We start from the raw sequence: 23,065 nt of genomic DNA on the forward strand, positions 1-23,065 counted from the left end.
TATCTTCATCCTTGACCAGTAAGGTCAGAGCTGCCACAAATGTGGGAGGAGCTAGGTCCAACCCCTGCATGCTCTTTGGTTGGTGGTTCAGCTTCTGTGAGCCCCCATGGTCTCAGGTTAAGTTGACTCTGGGGATCTTCTTGTGTTGTCCTTGACCCCTCAAACTCCCTGACTATCCATCCACAAGACTCCCTGAACTCACCTGATGTTTAGCAGTGGGTCTCTGCATTTGCCTCCATGCACTGCTGGATGAAGCCTCTCAGGAGACAGTTATGCTAGGCTCCTGTCTGCAAACATAGCAGAGTATCATTAATAGTGTCGGGGTTGGCTCTCTCCCATGGAATGGGTCTCGTCTTGGACCAGTCATTGGTTGGCTGTTCCCTCAGTCTCTGCTCCATCTTTATTCCTGCACATCTTGTAGGCTGAGCAAATTTTGGGGTGAAGGTTTTGTGGTGGATTGATGTCTCCCTCCCTCCTCTGGAAATCCTACCTGTGTTACAGGAGGCGGCTACTTCAGTCTCTATATTCCCACTCTGGTAGGAATCTCAGCTAAGGTCATCCACATAGACTCCCCATAGCTTCTCCCATTCCAGGTCTCCAACTAGTCCCAGAGATGCCCACCCCCACTGATTTCCATTCTCACTCCAGGCCTCTCCAGCCCCCTTCCCTCCACCCCTGATCCCCATCCCCTACCCTTCCTCACCCCCTCTCCCACTCAATTTCCCTCTCCTTATTCACCTCTGATGATTATTTTGTTTCCCTTTCTGAGTGAGATTCACACATCCTCCCTTGGGCCCTCCTTATTACCCAATTTCTTTGGGCCTGTGGTAATCCTGTACTTTATGGCTAATGTCCATTATAAGTGATTACATACCATACGTGTCTTTCTGGGTAAAAAAAAAATTATTTTGATTGATCTCACAATGTATAGTTCAACATAATGCCAGTTTTAATGGCAGAAATTTGGTTCCACAGAAACCTGGTAATGATATATATTCATTCAAAAATGTGCTTTATACAGATAAGTGTTTCTCAATTAAAGACGGGTCATAAGCTACAGTATAACACAAAGCATGAATTTTCAGTTTCTTTAAAGTTAGTCCTTAGTTTCCCAAATATAATCACCTGACACCACTTTTATAGATATAAATCAAGTAGGCATTGCTTTTTAAATGGGTTTGCGGGTTAAATGATATCTCATTAAGATGTTATTCATATCAAACTTACAACGAGCCCCATTAAGAATTATTACCAAACATATCGAAAAGGGCTATGTAAGTTGGACATTCCTCTTCACAGTAAACATTTTTCTCATTGCCAATTGAAAATGCCGTTCCCTTTTTTCTAATCTGTCAAAATGTGAGCAAGCAGTTGCCTGATGCCGCAGAGAGAAGCCGGTCCTCCTGCCCTGTCCCCCTCCCCCTCCCCACCACAGTGGACTATATTCTCTGAATTATGAAGCAAAGTAAGCATTGCCTCCCGAGAGTTGCTTCCTGTTAGGCATTTGGTCGAAACAATAAGAAAGGTAGCTAATACTCTGTGAAATGTTGAGACACCATCAGCATATGCCTTAGGCACATGGTCAAGAGGCAGGATGGCCTGACAGCAAACTGCCTTCTGATCAGGCAGGTCCTGTTGATCACAGTGGCCCAGTAGGGAATGAATCTTGTGGGGCAGAGCTAGAACTGCTGGGTGTAATCAGAGTGGCACCATGCTCTGCTGACCTAGATTTTTTTGCATATTTCCAGCAACTACTTTCATAGGGGTACAGATGTCTCTTTTCCCAAATGTCACCTTGCAAGAGTCCATGATATGTCTTACTCCTACCATCTGAGTAATTTAGACAGAGATGAGTTAACCATCTCCTGAAAACACCCATATCCTGCCTTCATCACATCACCCCTCTTCCTCAAGTAGTTTTTTCTATGAAATGTAATAGAAAGGGATATGAAAACCTAGTTTAGATCCAAATTAGCCAGGGTGCAGACAGTGTGGTGGATAGTTCGGCTGTTGACAAAGCTTCTGCAAGCATTTTGAGCTCTCTGTCTTGACTGGTGCTTCTGTGCTCTTCCTGCAGCATTAGATGGTGAGGACTCAGCAGGAAATTAAGATGAGTACGGGGCGGGGAGGGAGGGTCTCACAGGGGCAGATGGGTGGGAGAGTGGGCCTGTACAAGTTCACTATTTAACCTGAAGTTAAGAAGAAAAAAAATTCTTTGGATTTTGATTTCCAAACTGTTCCCAATGCCAGTGCCAGAAAAGTGAAAAGTACAGATTCCTATGTATCATCCAGAAAATCTAATTTATCGGAAGTTTGGTCTAGGTATCTATATGTCTGTGTCTGTGTCTGTGTCTGTGTCTGTGTCTGTGTCTGTCTGTGTCTGTGTCTATGAGTATGTCTAGATCTAGATCTATCTTAACATCTTCTTGGCCAATTTAGCATACCTACTTAGACTAATATCACATATTTTGTCATCTGCAGAATCATGTGTGCGTGTGTACAAGTCTGCATGTGTGTGTGTGTGTGTGTGTGTGCATGTTCCCATGTGCACATGATAAAAGTAGATGGAATACATGTACTTCAAAATTATTAAGATAATACTAGCCTATCAGATCATTGAGGGCTCTAGCACATGAAGGAAGAGGAGAAAAGGCAAAGTTCTACAGTGTGGCCTATGGTGGCTGAGTGGCTACCAGAGGTATCTGGTAGTTCTCAATCCAGAACACTTGATCATTTTCTGTATGTTTAACCTGGCCTTTAATTATAGTATTCCCCGGTTTCTCTATATTCTCCATAAAATCATAAAAATGTCTTCAAAAAATCTTTATATATTATGGGATTTTTTTTCTGTGTAATGACTATTATATAATTTTATAACTTCACCAATAAACAAATAAAAAACTTAAGGGGAGGCTGTTGAATGTAAAGGCAGCTGGCAACACTAACTCAACCCTAACTTTGAAATGTAAACAGCCTCTTTTCAAATCAAATGGAAGAGGATGATTTTCTGCAACTAAGTAAATTGAAAGCATATAAAGACAACCACAAACTGCTGACAAATGAATCTTCTTGGGCACTTAAGCCACCTGCCTCTTGGATATTCTTCTGTAAAACTTTATCCAGTAGTTGTATCCAAGAGGGAAATATTTCACATCTACATTTTTCCCTTTGCTTTTGGCAGTTAAATCTGGCCACGGGGTGTGTGTGTGGTCTAGGCTTGATAATCAAAATAATACACACACACACACACACACACACACACACACACACACACACTGCCAGTGATCATTGGTTTCAACATGGACATGTGACCTGAACTGGGAAAAATCAGTCTTTCCCTGTGGATATTTATTTATATTTAGGCATGATGATAGAGGATGATAGAGCTCTGTCGCTCTGGAATCCCAAGTCACAGAGTTCATGCAACCCTTCTTCTGCCACAAGTAACAAATCTTGAAAAGGGAAAGCCAAGAGAAAACTCCAGTGCTAAGACACATGGCAGGAAGGAAGCCTGACAATGACCGCTGAGCATCAGTACACAGCATCCCTCATCTTCTCTGTACCCTCACTAATGCACTCATTCAGGGCTTAGCAGCCCTTTTCAGCTGGTGGGAGGCAGATCTCTATCACTGTATAAGATTCTTATCAACTACAGAGGACTAAAACTATCAACAATTTTCATATCATCGTAAGAAATAGCACAGCGGAGCTGGAGCAATGGCTCAGTGGTTAAGAGCACTGACTGCTCTTCCAGAGGTCCTGAGTTCAATTCCCAGCAACCACATGGTGGCTCACAACCATCTGTATCTGATCCGATGCCCTCTTCTGGTGTGTCTGAAGACAGCAACAGTGTACTCACATAAAACAAATAAATAAATCTTTAAAAAAAAAAAGAAAAAGAAAGAAAAAAAAGAAATAGCACAGCTTCTACTTTGCTAAAGCCTTTTGCCCTTCTCCAGAGCAAGGACAAGATATTGTGTCTTCCTGTACAAACAATGACTTTTACATATCAAGTAAAAATTTAAAAGCCTGCAATTTCCCACGTATCATTTGACCTTGAGTTCACAACAACGAAGAAAGATACAACTCAAACCACCTGTCCACAGAAAGCCAATGACACATGCTATTAATGTTACATCAAAAGGAACTCCCATAAAATCCTGACATCAAATGATAGTGTTATACAAGTCTAACATCCATGGCATATAAAGTGAATGAAAGTGTGCGGGCCATAACATATTCACTTCCTATGCTGGGAATGATTGATATTCGGTGCATGAAGGAATTCCTGACTCCTGCGCAGCATTAAAAGTGGTTGAAGTGCTTGGTGGCTTTTTGCATTCAGCTGTCATTGAAAACTTCTACTGTACAAGAATTGTCATGTAAGTCATTTTGTGATCCATGGGGTAGACTGAAAAGGGACACTGGGATTGTTCCTACTATGACAGCAGCTACATGTCCAGCAAGGATATGCACCTGAATGCCAATGCCTGCCTTCCTTTATTACCCAGGAGCTCCTCGGGCTAAATTACCCAAAGCTAATGGGCATAAAGGTGTCAGGTCATGAGTGGTCACTGAGCAGCTAAAGCCCCTTCATTTCAGTGGATCAGACAAAGAAACAACACACTCGATTTCCACAGTTAGGTTCATGTCCTACAAAGCAAAGGACATGTTTGAGACTAGTTCTTTATTGTTGTAGTAAGAAATTAATTAAGTCCACGTTAACCATTGCTAACTGCAGTCCAGCAACATTAAGTATGTTCACGTTGTTGCAACAGTCTCTAGAACTTTCTCCTCTTATAGTGCTGAAGCTCTACACCCAGAGAATATTAATCTCCACTCCCCCTAGGAAAACCTTCCTACTTAAGTCTATGATTTTGATTACTATAGCTAGTTCATATGTGTGAAATCATACAATATGTGTTTTTGTGTGCATTTGCTCAGCTGTGTACCTTCAGTGTTCATCCATGCACACATGGTCCTTTTTAGGGACTATGTGATATATAGATACAGAATAGACAGATCTAATGGGTGGGCAAGGAGCTCCACAAGTACTGTTCTCAACAGCTCTCACCTTCATGTTTGGCAGCAGTGAACAGCCATGATAAGCATATGGGAGCAGCAGGCAGTGTCACCCCCTTGTGCTTCCAGGCCTGAGTAACAGAGCCCTTAGATCTAATGGAGTAAAAGCTTCTATGTAGGTATCAGGGAATTGAGATTCTTTAGCCAGTATCACAGTATCCCAATAGCTCTAGGTATCAGGATTCCTCTCTCCTTAGTGGTAGCCAAGGTTTCAGGTCTTTTACAGGTCTAGAACATGGGGATTCCTTAGCCCTTAACATTGGCCAATGCTACAGCTTTAGCCTAAAGTCTGAAACTCTTGGCCCTAAAGACTTGATGGCTTTCTAACACCTTCAAGTGGCCCCGGCCTGCTGTTTTCTCTCTCTGGTTACTTGCAGCTTCTTACTCATCTTCAGTCTCAGCATTCCAAGCACTCTCAATGGCCCTTCTTCCTACTCTGGCCACTCTTGGATGGCTCAACGGCTTCCTCTTCAGCTATCCAGCAGAGCTGACTGCCTTGTTCTATCCACAAGTCTCTCTGCTAGCCTCTGGCACTCATCTGCCTCTGCCATTTCTTTCTGTCCGCACTCACACTACTGAAACTGAACAAGGAAAGATTGCTTGAGAGAAGCCATTTATTGAGCCTGATGCTACACACTAGCTGGGAGGGCAACACTAGAAGGAGTCTCTCAACTGACTCCTTTAGAGCCCTTATATGCTGACTCCTTAAGTAGCCTGCTTGTATCCCAGTCAAATCCCAGCCACTTGTATTAGACCAATCACAACCTTGTCTCTTAGAGCCAGCCACAGTCACTGAGATTAATATTTCAAAAAATCACCACTTAGATCCACTTCCTTTTAGGCAACCAGGAAAGTACTCCTCTCTGACCTATTTGGAAATGGCTATTATTGATCATCAAGAGTTCAAAGGTTAGTGCTATTAAAAGCCTTACATAATTGATTTCTAACAGCCCTGGCTGAAAGTGAGCTTTCAGGAGCTGTGATTGTTGGGTAGTTTTCTCAAGGTGTCGCGTCCACTCTCGACCAGCAAGAACGACACGACCACCAGTCCTTCTAACAGCAGTTTATTCAGTCCTGATTCTTCTTGTTTATATCTCCCCCGAACCCTGGGCCTCTCACTCCTTTTATACTCTCTCTCATCCACGCACCGCAGGCCACACCCCCTCGCCAGTCACGAGGCTTCAGCTAATCAGGGCAGCAGGGGCAAATCTCCACCAAATTGGATTCACCTGTATCCTGGTACACCTGTGCAGCACTCAAGATGTTTGTGTCTTAAATGAGGAAGTCAGGTGCAAGTCATATGACTTAGCTGCAGTCCCTGGCGCCTTTGGGACTGCCGCCACACCCGCTCCCCACATCAAGGCATCCTTAGTATTTCAGGTATCTGTTACTGTCGTGGTGGTAGTCTACTATTTGACTGACAATTCATTTGCTCAAGGCACCAAAGATAAGAAAGGAGAGTCTAATTGCCCATCTTCTGATGTTCTTGTTATTACAGGAAAATGAACATCAATAGGAGAGCTTGCAATAGAACTTAAATAGTTTAACATTAACACTAACAATATGTTCAACACTGTTTAACATCTGCCCAATCAATCCCAGGGAAGGGTCAGCTCCCCAAATCCATCTCACAAGCACCTCTTTAAGATCTCCCATTAAATTCTTCTGAATAGAAATGCAGAGTAAGATTATTAGATCATATATAAGTTTTACTTTTAATTTTTTAAATTTTCTTAATTTTCTCCATTTTTCTTAATGTCTGCACCGTTTTCCATTCCTACCAACAATGCAAAAGGACCCCAACATCACATCCTCACCACCATCTGCTCTTTTCATAGTGACCATCTTGATGGGTGAGAGTGAACATCTCCTTGTGGTGTGACCTCCATTTCCCTGGTGATGGGTGATCTTAAGCATCTTTTCAAGTGCTTATGGTCCATTGGTATGTCTTCTTTGGGAAACAATCTATTCAATTCCCTTGGACATTTTTTTAATCCAGTTGCTAGAGTTTGTGTCTAGAATGTCCCCTAAAAGCCTGTTAAGTTCCATCTTGAAAATGTAGCCTCCAGCCTTGGCACTCCTGGGAGGTGGTAGAACTTCTTTCAAGAGTTGGGTATTTTAGCCCAAAAGCTCAAAATACCCAAGATACAATTCACAAACCACATGAAACTCAAGAAGAAGGAAGACCAAAGTGTGGATACTTCTATCCTTCTTAGAAGGGGGAACAAAATACCCATGGAAGGAGTTACAGAGACAAAGTGTGGAGCAGAGACTGAAGAAATGATCAGTCAGAGACTGCCCACCCGGGGATACATCCCATATACAATCACCAAACCCAGACACTATTGTGGATGCCAACAAATACTTGCTGACTGATATAGCTGTCTCTTGAGAGGCTCTGCCAGTGCCTGACAAATACAGAGGTGGATGCTCTCAGACAACCATTGGACTGAGCACAAGGTCCCCAGTGGAAGAACTAGAGAAAGCACCCAAGGAGCTGAAGGGGTTTGCAGCCCCATAGGAGGAATAACAATATGAACCAACCAGTACACCCAGAGCTCCCAGGGACTAAACCACCAACCAAAGAATACACATAGTGGGACTCATGGCTCCAGCTGCATATGTAGCAGAGGATGGCCTAGTCGGTCATCAATGGGAGGAGAGGCCCTTGGTCCTGTGAAGGCTCTATGCCCCAGTGTAAGGGAATGCCAGAGCCAGGAAGCAGGAGTGGGTGGTTGGGGAGCTGGGGAGAGGGGCGGGGGGAGGGGGGAGGGATGGGGTTTTCGGAGGGGAAACCAGGAAAGGGGATAACATTTTAAATGTAAATAAAGAAAATATCTTTTTTTTTTTTTCTAAAAAAGAGTTGGGGCCTAGTAGGAAGAAATTGGGTGACTGGGAGTGATTCTCCTAAGGATCTTGGGATCTCTTTTGCTCTCTGCTTCCCAGCGCCCTCAGGAGGGCCAATGCTTTCTCCCTGACGTGCTCTTCCTCCATCTCACCAAAGGCCCAGAGAAAAATGGGTCCAAGCAACCTTTGAATGAAGCCTCTCAGGATATCTATTCTGCCATCAAAAGGAACCAGAACAATCACTCTGTATTAGAAACTCCACAAGAGCAGACAGGATGCCTTCACCATTTAAAAGCGAATGGAATGCAAATCCGTCAATCTGGGAATTCAGGAGTTGTCTTAGGTGAGAGAAGTAAGCATGCAGTCCCCAGCCCCAACTGATACATCCACCACTGAGATCCTACACCTAAGACTCCACACCTAAGACCAAGGTAGAGGAGTCCAGCAGAGAAAGCCTAAGAGCCAGAGGACCCAGAATTCTAGTAGGAGATCTAGACATGACAGAGAAGCTGAGCCCATGATACTTAACAATATATCCGCCTAACAAAGACTTGAACAATAGCAATATTAATAGGCCTGCTAACAGGAAAGGGGGCGGTCTCACAAGTAATTCCTGTGGAACCACCCTTAAAATAATTTTTCTTTCACTTTATTAGTTCTAGTCAGCGTTTTTCCAGAATGGTCAGGGTTTTTTAAATATAAAACAATGTCTTCTCTGACCAGTGGTAGTTTTGTTCATTTCTTTTTCTGCCGTCTTATCTTTCTTTTTTCCTTTCTAACTTCTCTTGCTAAAACTTGTCACACTGTGTTGGTATAAGAGTGTGTGTGAAACTGGACAAATTCTGTCCTGTTCCCGCTTTTAGAGCCTTATGCTTTGAGTTGTTCCCAGCTGAGTGTATGTTTGCTGTGACATTTTTAATCATGCCTCTTTGAGGTAGCTTCCTACCACTGAGAACTGGAGTGTTTTTCTTGCAAAGGGGTGTTGCCTTGGAGGAAGCTTGCTTCCATGAATTGAAATGCATCCTGCCGCTTTGTTCTCTATCCTGTTGCCATGGTGCCCCGTGCTAACTGGTTTTTTGTATGGAGAGTCTCCCTATCTCCTGCTTGTGGTGTGTGGTGCTGGGAAACACCTGAAGATATTTGAATGTAGGTGCATCAGGGAAATGGCTGGAGTCCCTGTCTGGCATTGTATCTGACCTCCTCTCCCAGGGTGAGTTTGGGGTTGCTTCCTCCTCTTCTTTAGAATTTGAGAAAGATCGATGTTCACTTTTTAGTGCTTGGTAGCAACTCCTGTGGAACCAGCTAGCCCTAACCTTTTGTTTATTGGAAAGCCTCCCTGTCCTTCCAGTTACAAGTACGTGCTGGAATTATTTATTTCTTCTTAATTTAACCTTAACGTTTATATATTTTCAGAAATATCTCAACTTTTTCAGAGTTATAGAATTTGCTAGTTTGTAATTTATTTTAAATAACATATATTTTAAAGATTTTATTTATTATTCATTTGTTTATTTTATGTGTATGAGTGTTTACCTGTATGTATGTATGTATGTATGTATGAGTGTATGTATGTATGTATGTATGTATGTATGTTCATATGTATGTAGATCCATGCCCCAAGAATGTGTGTGATGCATACAGAGGCCAGAAGAAAGCTTCAGATCCCCTGACCTGGAGTTATAGATGGTTGTGAGCCACCATGTGGGTGCTTGAAATCAAACCTGGTTCCTCTTTGTGAGCAGCCAAAGCTCTTAACCACTCAGCCTCAGAACATAACTGTCTATGGTCATCCTTCATGTCCTTATTTCTGTGACATCAGTGCTAATGTACTCCTTTCCACTTCTAATTTTAGCATTCTCTTCTTCTTCTTCTTCTTCTTCTTCTTCTTCTTCTTCTTCTTCTTCTTCCTCTGCCTTCTCTTCTTCCTTCCTCCTCCTCTTCCTCTTCCTCCTCCTCCTTCTTCCTTCTTCCTTCTTCCTTCTTCCTTCTTCTTCTTCTCTTCTTCTTCTTCTTCTTCTTCTTCTTCTTCTTCTTCTTCTTCTTCTTCTTCTTCTTCTTCTTCTTCTTCCCCTCCTCCTCTCCCTCCTCCTCCTCCCTTGTTCTTCTTCTTCTACTTCTTCTTCTTCTTCTTCTTCCTCTGCCTCCTCTTCTTCCTTCCTTCCTCCTCCTCCTCTTCCTCTTCCTCTTCCTCCTCCTCCTCCTTCTTCCTTCTTCTTCCTTCTTCTTCTTTTCTTCTTCTTCTTCTTCTTCTTCTTCTTCTTCTTCTTCTTCTTCTTCTTCTTCTTCTTCTTCTTCTTCTTCTTCTTCTTCTTCCCCTCCTCCTCTACCTCCTCCTCCTCCCTTGTTCTTCTTCTTCTTCTTCTTCTTCTTCTTCTTCTTCTTCTTCTTCTTCTTCTTCTTCTTCTTCTTCTTCTTCTTCTTCTTCTTCTTCTTCTCTCTCCCTCTTGCCCTCTCTCTCTATCTCTCCACTCTAAAATATTTGTGTTTGTTTATTTGTTTTACATTTTTTGAGTTTTCTGCTCTGTTTATTCCATATGTTTATTCTCAGTGGTCTCTGTCCTAAACAGTTTTCCCTTCCTTCTGCCAACTTGGGCTTAGTTTGCCCTTTGCCTTGCTCTTTGGGGCATGGAGTCAGATGGCTGGCTGCCACATCTCCTTCTCAGAGCCTCCCTTTCACAATCACTTTCATTCTGTTCCATACACTTTGTTATGCTGTTGCTGAATCTTCATCTGTCTCCAGACAGTTTTAAATCTTCCTCCTTTTCCCGTTGGTTGTTTAAGAACACACTGTTTAACTTCTGAACATCACAGGGTGTGTTTTCCTTCTGCTATTGATTTCTAGTTTTGTTTCACCCCATTATGCAGAAATGGGTTTGTGAAAGAGGCTTGATAATAACAGTAAAGAATATCTCTATGAATTCAAATGGCTTGTGCAAGTCATTATATGTTAACAGCATAGTCAATAACTACTATAACCTAAGCTATCACTTCAAGTGTAGAGCACTATGAGCTATTTAGATCTCAGGATTTCTTTTAGAAGAATAAATAAGAAGTAAATTACTTAAAGGTCAGGAGTATTTCACCAACATCTGATAGAGTACTTTTTTTTTTTTTTTGGTTTTTTGAGACAGGGTTTCTCTGTATAGCCCTGGATGTCCTGGACCTCACTTTGTAGACCAGGCTGGCCTCGAACTCAGAAATCTGCCTGCCTCTGCCTCCCGAGTGCTGGGATTAAAGGCGTGCACCACCACGCCCGGCCCGATAGAGTACTTTTTAATTCAGCATAAAAAAATTAAACTATTACTTATTGAATGAATGAATGAATGAATGAATGATTGATTGATTGATACAGAGTTTCTTATAACCTAAGCTGGCCTCAAATTTGCTTTGTAGCCAAGGATGACCTTAAACATCTGACCTTCCTGATCTTCTCTCCTGAAAGCTGGCATTCCATGTGTATGGCACCATGACCAGCTTCTGTGCTTATATTAAACCAGGACTTCAGGCCTGCTGGTCAAGCAGCCTCCCAACTGATCCACTTCCCCAAGACACACTAGAGATGTTTTTGAAAAACACACAAATATTCTAACAAAACATGCAAAGCACTGTCTAAAAAAATATCCAAGCAAATAGTGCTGTGGTACAGGACCTCTTAACATCTGTGGCTGTTGATCCCTTGGAATGTGACCAGTGCACTGGATTTTTAGTTATAACAACAGCATGTGACTGTGTCTATCATGGGCTAAAGCACAACTCTAGAGACAAAGTAGTCGCTGTCCTGGGCTGACTTAAATTAGAGCATGCAGGTTGTTAAGGTGAGAGATGACATCTGTACAAGATGTCGTGGGTAAATTAAGGAAGCGCTAGTGCATTTTAAGAAACAGTGTAAGGAGACTAGAAATCACAGCACACCAAAATTCTAATGAAGGAAATTGAGGAGACCTTGGCGTGAAGATTGAAACTTATTGAACAATTAGTGGTGCAGTGTTTGGAAGCGATAGTGAAGCTTCCTATGGGAGAATGGGAACCAATGAGGTGCTCAAACCAAGAGTAGATTTTGAGGGCCTGGAGAGAGCCTTAATTAGTAACGTGCTTGTTTTGCAAGTGTGAGGACCTGAGCTAGGCTCCCCAGAACCTCTTTTGTTCTAATGGCATAGTGCTACATGCTTACAATTCAAGTAATGAGATGGTAGAGCAGAGAAGCCCAACCATATAGCAAGCAAAAAAAAAAAAAAGGAAGGTACCTGAAGAACACCCAGGTTGCCTTTTGACCTGCGCGCGCCGGGCTCGCACGCACACACACACACACACACACACACACACACACACACAGAAACACACACACACCCCAAAAGAAAAACAGAGAAAAGAGGGAGAGGGGGAGGGGAGGGGAGGGGAGGGGAGGGGAGGGGAGGGGAGGGGAGGGGAGGGTCCTGGAGGACCTGAGTCCTAGCAGCTCACACCTGCCTGCAATTTCAGCTCCAGGGGATCTAACTAACGCCCTCTTCTGACTTCCTTGACACTTGTGTTCATATGTGCATACCCACACTCACCCACCATCTCCCAGGCACACCCAATTAAACATCAAATGAATTTGAACGAAAGAAAATTTAGTTGTTATATTTTTATTTTGGGTTGTTTAGAGTCTAATCTAAAGCTCTATGACCTGACCATTGCATTAATGTTATAACATTATAATTTTACATTCTTTCACTCAAAAACATGATCCAAAAATGGAAATTATTATTGATAAAAATATATCAAATCTTCAGACATAGATAATTATATTTTCTATCAAGAGAAAGATTCTAGAAAGCTTATGAAGTTATCTGAGGTTTTTGGAGAGACTCCTGTATAATACTTCTTGGGTCACATAGAATCAGAATCTTAACGTCTGTATAGTCTCATAATGTGAAGTTGATTTCACACAGTGAGTTTGTGGACTTTGGACTGTGGCTACTGAATCCCAGTGGAATCCAAGCAACAACTGGTTATCAAATCTTAAGGAATTTTTCTAAGCAAGAACCCTGCTATTATGGTTCTGTGAAGTTTTCTTCTAAGCATTATCTTTTCTCTGAGCAGATCATTAAAGCTATGTGTCTCTGGACTGCACATGCCTTTAAAGTAAGGAGAGTGCTGGCTGGAGTGATGGCCACACTTCCAGAGGACCCAAGTTCAGTTCCTAGAACCCACATTGGGCAAGTCACAACCACCCCATAATTCCAGCTCCAGAGGATCTGAAACCCTCTTCTGGCCTCTGCAAGACATCCGTCAAACACACCTGATGTTCATTGACAGACACTCACACGTACACATAAATAATTAAATAATATTTAAAAAGTAAGAGATGGCTGATGATAATTTACTATTTAAACATCAAGCTTAGAAGAGGAGAGAAGCCTTTAACTGTGTAACTCTCTCCACAGCCCTGATAGACAATGCTCAGAAGGCAAAACCAAACTAAATGTTCATCAACAAATAAACCAAAAAGCAAAGTACAGTACATACAGAGAAATAAGTTATATTCACTCTTTAAAAAGGAAGCCATTCTCATACATCTGACATGGGTGGACTTTAAAGGCATTGTGCTAAGTGAAACAAGCCAGGCGCGAGTGCAGCGACTTTTATTATTATATGAGATGTTTAGAACAGTCATACTTAGAGAGACAGAAAGGATAGCTGTAGATGCCATGGTCTGAGACTCAGAGGAAGTGGTGAGTGGGAGTTTAATGGGTTTGATATTTCTATTTGGAATGAATAAAACTGTTCAAAAAATGGATTATAATGATGGTGGTGTGACATAGGACCTCAGTTAGCACTACTGAGTGGCAGAATTAAAAGTGATTTGAACAGCAAGTTTTATGGTATATACATTTAGCTTCAATTCTCAATACTGGCTTTTTCATGTGTTAGATTGTTTTGTGCATGCAAGTACCTATGAGATCAGAGAGAAGAGAGGTAAGGAGGCTAGAGACGTTTTCCCCACCTTAAGACCCTCTAGCAAATGTAGTTTAAGAACATGCCAATCTGACTTTCAATCACGCTTTCAGGCGGATGGACGTCCTCACTGCGATATGCAACTGTCATGTCCCAGGCATCGATGATACCCACATTAAGGTCCCTGAAAATGTCCCTTATAATAAGGTTCTGAATGCTTCCGTGGAAGTCACTGAATATCTCTACATGTTCATTTATTTCTCTGATGTTTTCCGTTTTAATTATCACCTTGGTCTCGGGGCTTCGTAAGAACAGTCTCTCTATGGCGTTTTTGACGTTGATGGCCCTACGGATGAAAACGTTGATGGGAAAGGGTCTGAAGTGTTGACCAAAACTAATGACAATTGCTGTACCACTGTCTCCTGCCACCTGGTCAATTTCCCGAGGAATATAGTTGTCATCTTTCATGGAGAACAGCTTATTAGTAACAAAGGGATGGCTGTGTTTTTTCCACTGAACAAAAATATGTCGTTCAGTATCCAGAAGGATGTGAGTTTTAAAGGGCCCGGCTCCGTGACGATCAAAAAATTTTAAGGCTGATGGGAAACAAACCAATAAAACTTTTAACAAAAAGAAATAGCATCATTTTACAGTGCATACAATCTGTAAAACTCTGTGACTTCTAACTAAAGAATTGATACTTACACAAGGCAGTGGATTTATATAATCCTTAGAACCTCTACAGATTTTTGAAAATTGTCTTAAAATACATGAATAGGAAAGATAGTGCTAGTGCCTTTGATTAAACGCCTAAAATATAGCTTTTATTAAAACTTAAAGACTAGGGCTAGAGAGATGGCTCAGCAGTTAAAAGCAGTGGCTGCTCTTCCAGAGGATCTAAGGTAGATTCCCAGCAACCACATGGTTACTAGGAACTATAACTCTAGCTCCACGGGATCTGATGACCTCTTCTGGATTCTATGGGCACTGAATGCACATGGTACATACAGGCAAAACATCCATGCACATAAAGAAAAAATATAATAAAATAAAAAATAAAGATCAGATAAGAGCAAATTATTATTATTACTATTGTTATTATTATTATTATTATTATTATTATTATTATTATTATTAAAAACTCCCTAACACGAGTATAGTTTCAAACTAAAATTGAAACATACTTTTTACAACTTTGGGCAAGTAGTAAATCCACTGGCGCAGTGTTGAATCACCCATGAGGTAAATCAGTTTTCTTGTCAAGCAATTATTTATATCTTTTATTGCCCTGAACTCATTCTGTTCACAATGTGCTGTAATCCACCTTCCTTTCAAAGTATAGCCACCAGGGGAAGGGGTCTCCATTCCAATCTGGCATTTCTTTTTCTTCTTGTTGGTCTCTAGCAACAAAACAATAAAAATCCCAGAATCAGTACTTTTTTTTTTAATTATCACAAAGTATTTTAAATATTTAAGCTAGTCCCCTTACCCTCTTCTTCTCCCTCTTTTTTTCAATCCTCATTTTCTTCTCCAGGTCTGCCTTCCTTACTTCTACAAATATTTATTTAATTAATATTAATCATGTTCATGGGATGAATAAAATATTCTTACCCGGTAGCTCTTCTTAGAGCAGGGACCTGTTCTCTCTTGAGCTTTTGTAGTGTTTCCCTGGGATCTACCGTGTCCCCAGAGCCACTCAGGGGTGGGACAGTTAACCACCTGAGGAAGAAACTGCACGCAGGGCTCAATGGTCCAGATGAATGTTCCAGCAGTCACCCTGGCCTTGGTGAAATGTCAACTCTCCCCAGTCTCAAGTGTTGACTCGTGGAAGAGCTTAAATGCACTTGGGAAATGAGAGTCCTATATTCTTCATGCTAAAATTGTGTTCCCTGGTTAATAATAATAATAACACTTTAAATATTTTGTTGTATCTAAGACTGATATTCTCACTGTGTTCTGACTTCTACAGAAAAACAATAGGATCATGATCTCCTTTCTTAACCCTCCACGGTTGATATAACTCAAACTGCCTTCATCAACCCATACTGAGTGCTCCACCCAGGAAGGTGTCAACTTGACATAGAGTACAATCCTCTGAAAAGGGGAGTCTCAACTGAAGAGCACCGGAGTCATGTTGTCCTGTGGGCTCGTCTGTGTAGGATTCCCTTGATTATTAAGTGATGTAGGAGGAACCAGCTCACAGTGGGTGGCTCCATTCCCTTGAAATATGGTCCTGGGTTGTATAAGAAAGCTAGCTGAGCAAGAGCCTGCAAGCAAGCTAATAAGCAGATTTCTCCATAGCTCCTGCTGGACCTCATTGACTGAAAAGTGAGTTCTTTGGCCAGAGGTAACTCTTTTTAGAATATTAAGCCAGCCTCATTCCAGACTCCTACTTGAATTTCTGCCCTGGCTTCCCTCCTTGATGGACTAGAAGTATAAGCCAAATAAACTTCCTGTCCTAAGCTGCTTTTGCTCACGGTGTTTGTCACAGCAACAGAGGAAGCAAGGGTAGATAGCCTTGTATTTGTTACTTAAGAAGCACATTTTCATCTTTGGGGTTGAGAGAATGCATTTAAGAACTTGCATTCATCCATACTGAATTGCATATATCAGATCTGTTAGCGACTCTAATAATTGTTATTACGGTGATGATGAGAAGAGCAACAACAGCCTGACATTATCTTGTTAGAACTTCCCAACTTTAATAGAAATCGGCAAGAGACAGAATGTGATCTCCTCTGTGATAACAACTTGAGTCACCTCAAGAGATGAAGAACTGACTTTCTTATAAAAGTTAATCATGGCTAGTGGTTTTCCAAGTGGAGAAGAATCTGTCTTCCTCACATACTGAGCTGCAGGACCCATGGCTTATTTCCATCTATGCCCTCCACTGTGTTTAGAAGAATAGTTTTTATACAATAAGTCTTCCCTTTCTGAATTTGCTGAATGCATGAAAAGAAAGGGTAATGAGGCCATGTGTGCCTGTTGGCTGACATAGAAGTAATTAACTTTCTGAGATTCACTCGGATTCCAGGGCAACAAAAACACTTAACAAGCATGCTAGATTTGTACCAGCCACTACAGTCCATGTGTTAAAAAGCTGACCCACAGAATTGCCAGGTCATAGACTCATAAGGGGTATAGTTTAACTGAAAGGGAAAGTACAATGCAATGGAGAAGTTGTTTGTTTTTTTTTCTCAGCTCTTTGGAGATATTTTAGCATAGTACCAGCACCCAACTGTTGATTTTGGAGGATAGCCCTCAAATGTAAATACATATAGCCTGAACATTTTGATTAGGGGTTGCTGTAATTCCCTAAAATTTTGCTTTCTTATTCACTATGAAAATTACTGTGAAGATACTTTCTGAGTGGTTAAGAGACTTTGCTTCTCCTGCAGAAGACCAGTGTTCAACTCCAGCAACCACACAATAGCTTACAACCATCTTCTAGCTCTAAGAGATCCAATGTCCTCTTCTGATTCCCTTCAGCATTGCACACATATGATACACATAAATATAGGTAGGCAATATAAATGTATTTTTTTTAATTTTTAAAAATACTTTCCAAGCAGAAAATCCCTTCTTTAGAACCCAGGGTATCTCATTTGTCCCAGAAAATAAGAGCTCAAAATGTTTAAGGTAGAATGTATATGTCTCAAAGTAGGACACCTATTTACATTAATACGCTGGTAAGAGCATACTAGACTTACTGTTGTTACACGGCGAGACCACGATGGACAGATTCTTTACCACTTCAACTCCTATGTTGAACCTTCAAGAAATGGGAAGATGAGTTATCCGAACATCTGTCCAGGTCATTAAGAATGAGTCTCTGGATAAGATGGATTAAAGCACTCTGTGAATGCTGTTGTTGTTGTTGTTGTTGTTATTTTTGATACACTTAAGGCATTCTGATAAAATAAATAGGTCACTATTTTAGAAAATGGTTTCCCTACATATGATGGGGGAATCTGGAAATCCAGGGTGCCATGTATCCTCCATATGCAATCAACCAAATCTACCTGTGCACCTGTGTATCTGGCTGGCTACTCATCCTTTCATTTTCAGCTCTCAGGCATATCCAACCTGACGCTTCATAAATCCCAAGTGAGAAATGTGGCCCAGCAACTTTGTAGAGCACAATGTCATGTCACAGTGTCCCAGGGTTGGATTGTCGTGTGCCAACTATTGCCTTTACCTTTGCCACCTGTAGTAAGTCGGGACCTCACCAAGCTTTTTTCTGGGAGAATGCTTCTCTAATTGAAGAGCCTCGCTCCTAGAGTTTCTGATTCTGTTGTTCCACATCAAATTCAAGAACTTGTTTTATTCCACTTCTTTGGTGAAGGGGAAGCTACAAGGCCGTTCATTACTCTGACAACACTAACCTAGGTTAGTATATTATCGTTTTGGTTCTCTGCTTGAGCCTAACCTATTTCATTATTCTGTGCAAAACCCTTATATGACTTTTCTTCAATGGCCTACAGAATAAACACCAGGGCACATACCACCTCCTATGCATATCCACCTCTCCAGCTTTGTCCTCACCAGCTTTCTGCTTTCCCAAGGCCTTTGGGTATCTGTTTTTCATAGTTGAATATCTCCTTGAGAGTAGGAATGAGGTCACACTCGTGTGCTATAATATTCCAAATGCCTAGCCTGGTAAGTACCACCTCCAGGCACATCAGTTCTAAAAACCCAACTGGTAACTGTATCGTATGAAATCAGATTTATTTGCTTAAGAATGAATTCTGGCTGGAGGAAGGTGGGACTCCGCCGAGTTAGAGCTGAGGGGGAGGGATGAACTGCAAAGCCAGTTCTGCAGAAACCTCCGAGAAAGAGAAAGGAGATATTGTCCAACACCAAAGAGGATCGATAGTCCCAAGAAAGGGGCTTTCAGGCCAACTGTGTATGACAGCCTAGCATTTAGTCTCCTCCATCTAACCCAGGTAAGGCTGAATGTAATAGGACCTGGCCATGCTGTCAATTTGGTTCCAAAAGCCAAATTTGAATCTGTCTTAAAAATAGGATTAAAGTATGTGTTGGTTGTATAAGTGTATTTATTTTAGTGTGTCATTTTATAATGATGTGTGTGTGTGTGCATTGTTTTAGAAAAGTGCTGTAATATTGCATAGAGAGTTTCCAGCCACTTGGGAACTTTGGATTTCCTGACACATCACCAGGAGACGATGTCAGGATGCGTCTTCCAATCCACGCTTGGTGAAGTTTACCTTAAGAGAGGGGAAAGTGTGGCCAGTGAGAAGGACAGAAATCATAAATGACCCATTCTCTGAGGATAAGAGATGGTTCAGAGATAGTCACCGCAAGAAAAGAGACTTCTTTCTATACCCCTATGATCATCTTTCCCCCTTTTAAATTTCTATTTGTAACTTTAATTTTTATTTTATATTATGTATGTAGGTGTTTTGAATATATATATATATATATATATATATATATATATATATATATATATATATTCCCATGGAGGCCAAAAAATTACATTGAATCCCCTGGATCTAGAGTTGTAGATTATTGTAAGCCGCCATGCGGGTCCTGAGAATTGAACACAGGTCCTATGAAGAACACTAAGTGCTCTTAACCACTGAGCCATCTCTCCAGCCCCATTATCATTATTTTTCAAATTAAAAATAAATATCTGAAAAGGCCGGAGGCCTCTTTTAGGACAGAGGACCTATAGGACAAAGCGTTCGGGGAGGAAACCAAAAGAAGGAGAGGGAGGGGGAGAAGTGGAATCTAATACAGAGGGAGAGTCAGTTGTGACCTACTCTCTTATGTCCCCGTGTTTGAACTGGATTTGAACTTGAATTTCCAGGGAGCTGTTCTGTCCAGTTGCTCTCCTGGACACATCATAAAAATAAGTCCTTCCAACAGCAGTAGTTCTTGGGCTGTGGAGCCGAAGGCTCTTCCAAGGAGTCATCGGGATGACAGCTGACCCAAGGACTTGCAAAGGCAACTCGTGAAATAGGTGTTCGGCTTGATTGACAAAGAGCAGAGCAACATGAGTGTGAAACAAGACGCTTGGTAAACAGGTTAGAGTCTGAGTTCCATCCTCAGAACTGTGCAGCCACAGGAATGGTTTTAAACACGGAAAAGTTCATATATATTAACAAATACGCATTTTGAGACATATATGCTTTGGTGTGGAGCAAAGATCGAGAGAAACATGGGTGAGGACAGACAGCAGCACCTGAGATCACTGGTACCGTCTAACAGAAGCTGGATGATAGCTCATCTATGAGAGACACCAGTGACAGACAGAAGAGAGTGAGTTCAGAGGTACAATTTCTAAGGGTTGACGATTGGTTGGATTAAAGCATAGAATAGGGATAGAGGAATGATCCTACTCATTTAGTTAATAGTGTGTGGGACAGTATTTCATGAATACATTATAGGCAGTACTGGCTCATAAAAAAGAAGTATTGAATCGGGAGTCACCATACACAGTGGGAAACTAGACGTCTATACTGTGTAGGGCACTTCATTAAAAAAAAAAAGAAGTATTGAATCTGGAATCACCATGCACAGTAAGAAACCAGACTCTATATTGTGTAAGGCAGGTCACTGTGGCTGCATGCCTTTTAGCCAGCAGTCCCAGTGGTCACCCCGAATGCCAGCTGAGCCAACTCTGGAGGATGGACCTAACTATAACTCAATCAAAACTGATCTGACAGCTTGGTGGGTCAGTGCTAATGAAGTCTACCTTCCTGTAGTCCTTAATGAACTTGAAGCTCCCGTTTACCTCCGGAAAAGGAGCTTCTCCTCAAGGCTGAGGTAGGAGATGTTACTGTTCTTGCTCGTCATGTGGGTCAGGGCCTCACAGGGAACACCCGGAAGCTTCAAGCAGTAGAAGGCTTCGTGATCTCGAGCATCCAGATATTGACACAGCTCCGCACTTGTGTTTAAGGTGAGGCCGCATTCAGTGAGGACAGGGGAGGTGCCATTAAGAAACTGGCCAGTGAAGATAATTTTGCCATAGCCTCGGTTCCTTGCTCTCCAGAGAGCTGACACCCCTTCACTGGGGTGCATGAGCAGGATAGACAGCGAGACCGGGCCCTCCCAGAACAGAGTGAAGCTGATGAGGTAGGTGCCATTGTTGAAGTCTGTCACCTTTCCAGAAGCGCCTGCCTTCAGGGCTGGGGAGGACATCCTGGCTCTTAGGAAATCCCCACCATACTCCTTCCTGTTACCAAAATAGTCCTTGGCCACCAGTAAGACGTTCAGCTGGTCTCCTACGCAGTAGGTACGCTGCGGGTTGTGAATGGTAGCTGTGCTCTGTTTGGCGCTGGTGGTGCTGCTATGGGTCTGGAAAGGTCTGGGTGGGATCTGCTGGTTTAGCTTCTCCAGGATTGCTGTGACTGCCAGCTCTGCCTCCACGGAGGCTGGTGTGTTCTTAAGCTCTTCCGAGTGCAAGAACTCCTTGAAGATGCTCCATCGTCTCAGAATGATGCGGTTGTTTAAGTGAACCATAAACTGAAGTATTGAAAAGGACACGTTTACTAACAGCAGTTAAGAGAGCTTGCTTTCACTATAAACTACTATGACCCATTTTGTGCCTTTTAGTAGAATGAAATGAGACACTAGTTCGAGTTAGTTTTCTGTTATGGAATGAGAGGGATTGATTTCCATGTAGTATGTCTACTACTGCTAGCAGATAGTTTCCTTAGGAATCATTGCCTTAAAATTGTGTGTGTGTGTGTGTTTTGTTATTGAATCTAATTTTGTTCACCTTCTCATCCTTTCGTCTATTTTTTTAAATGAAAATCATGTAAACATGTACAAAATCTGGAAAACAAAGCAAATATTTAAAATTAAGATCTGACCTAAATTCTATTTTATAGTGCTATATATTTCATGTTCCCTGCATTACATTTCATTTGTATTTTTACTACATTGTAATTATAGCAAACATAGTTTTATCATATTTTTTCAACTCTACTATAGACTATAACTACTTAAAGCTTGTTAAATAATTTTTGTGATCTTTATTTTTAGTGAGTTTGGCATATCCCATCAGGCAAACACCATGAACCATGAGTCCTACGATATTAGACAACCGGTTGTATCAGCTAGTTATTTTATATAACACTTGGATGTTTCTCAATTTTTCATGTATAGAATTACCTCTTTATGGTAGAGTCCTGGGTATGAAATTACCCAGTCATACATTACTGGAGTAAGTGCCAACCAGTCAAAAAGATGATATTTTGACTGCCAAGTATGTGTGTTCATCCTTCCTTCCTGTCTTCTTTTATTTTTTTCTTTCTTCCTTCCTTTCTGTGACAGGGTCTCTCTCTATAGCCCTGGATATACTGGAACTCCTTGTGTAGACCAGATTGGTCTTAACCTCACAGAGATCTGCCTGCTGCTGCCTCCCAAGTACTGCAATTAAAGGCATGTGCCATCATGCCCAGCTGCCAAATATATTCAAAGATAAGATTTTAAATTGTTGCCAGGCAGTGGTGGCCCATGCCTTTAATCCCAGCACTTGATTACACAGAAGTAATGGATTTCTGAGTTCCAGGAGAGCCAGGACTATACAGAGAAACCCAGTCTGGAAAAACTAAAAAACTAAAAAACTAAAAAACTAAAAAAAAAAAAAAAAAAAAAAAAAAAAAAAGATTTTAAATTGTCACCAACAACATATAAAACTAACCTTCATGTTACACCTGACTCATTGGTCATTGTAGTAAACAAATCAGAAGAGTTATAACTAATGACCTTTTTCTAGAATACCAAAAGAAAGATTTAATTAAATGAACTATTTACTTGCCAGTCAATAAATGCCATTTTAAGTATCTGAACGATGAATTAGGAGGAAATGGACCTCCCAGTTTCAAATCCTTTCAAGTCTCTCAAGCCTCCCCTGCCTACAGAGGCCTACATTTACCCAGCAAGTTAAAATGGTGCATAGGGGCCAGGTTCAGAAATCTACTTGTGTTTGTACATGTGGTTATTTGAGTTTTGCTTTTTAGTAGTCTCAACATTAATTGATGTCCCTCTGATGATTAGCTATGTTGAGGGTTTATATGCCTACTGATCATTCATATTTCTTCCTCTGAAAATGATCTACTCCAGCCCTCTATGTATTTTCTAGTACTATGGTTTACTTTCTTGCCACTGAGTTTTGAGTTTTTTATACATATGGACCCCTTTATCCAATGTACAGCTTGCAAATGTC

General features: G+C 41.4%; 2 protein-coding genes across 10 annotated transcripts in view; one reads left to right on the plus strand and one right to left on the minus strand.

Annotated features, from left to right (window-relative positions):
• The window catches only part of Nxpe4 (neurexophilin and PC-esterase domain family, member 4), a 238,022-nt gene that overhangs the window by 143,461 nt on the left and 71,496 nt on the right, over positions 1–23,065 (plus strand). The window contains exon 1 of one of the 4 annotated variants that reach the window (XM_030244370.1): positions 8,692–9,139. The exons of the other annotated variants lie outside the window; for them this stretch is intronic. The gene's annotated coding sequence lies outside the window, so the exon portion shown is untranslated. Of the gene's footprint in view, positions 1–8,691; positions 9,140–23,065 lie in introns of those variants that run through there. 4 annotated transcript variants of the gene reach the window in all.
• Nxpe2 (neurexophilin and PC-esterase domain family, member 2) overlaps positions 12,539–23,065 on the minus strand; it is a 35,447-nt gene continuing 24,920 nt past the window's right edge. For 2 of the 6 annotated variants that reach the window (XM_006510693.4, XM_006510694.4), the window contains 4 exons: positions 20,627–21,357; positions 17,577–17,638; positions 15,051–15,266; positions 13,262–14,462 (listed from right to left, as the gene is read on the minus strand). In XM_006510693.4, the coding sequence (XP_006510756.1) occupies positions 13,927–14,462; positions 15,051–15,266; positions 17,577–17,638; positions 20,627–21,357 (1,545 nt within the window). In that variant the 3' untranslated portion in view covers positions 13,262–13,926. Of the gene's footprint in view, positions 14,463–15,050; positions 15,267–15,477; positions 15,756–17,576; positions 17,639–18,575; positions 19,095–20,626; positions 21,358–23,065 lie in introns of those variants that run through there. The other 4 variants (XM_017313695.2, NM_030069.3, XM_017313696.2 and 1 more) reach the window with 4 other exon arrangements.

This window comes from Mus musculus, chromosome 9 (assembly GCF_000001635.26).
Source record: "Mus musculus strain C57BL/6J chromosome 9, GRCm38.p6 C57BL/6J".
Classification (NCBI taxonomy): domain Eukaryota; kingdom Metazoa; phylum Chordata; class Mammalia; order Rodentia; family Muridae; genus Mus; species Mus musculus.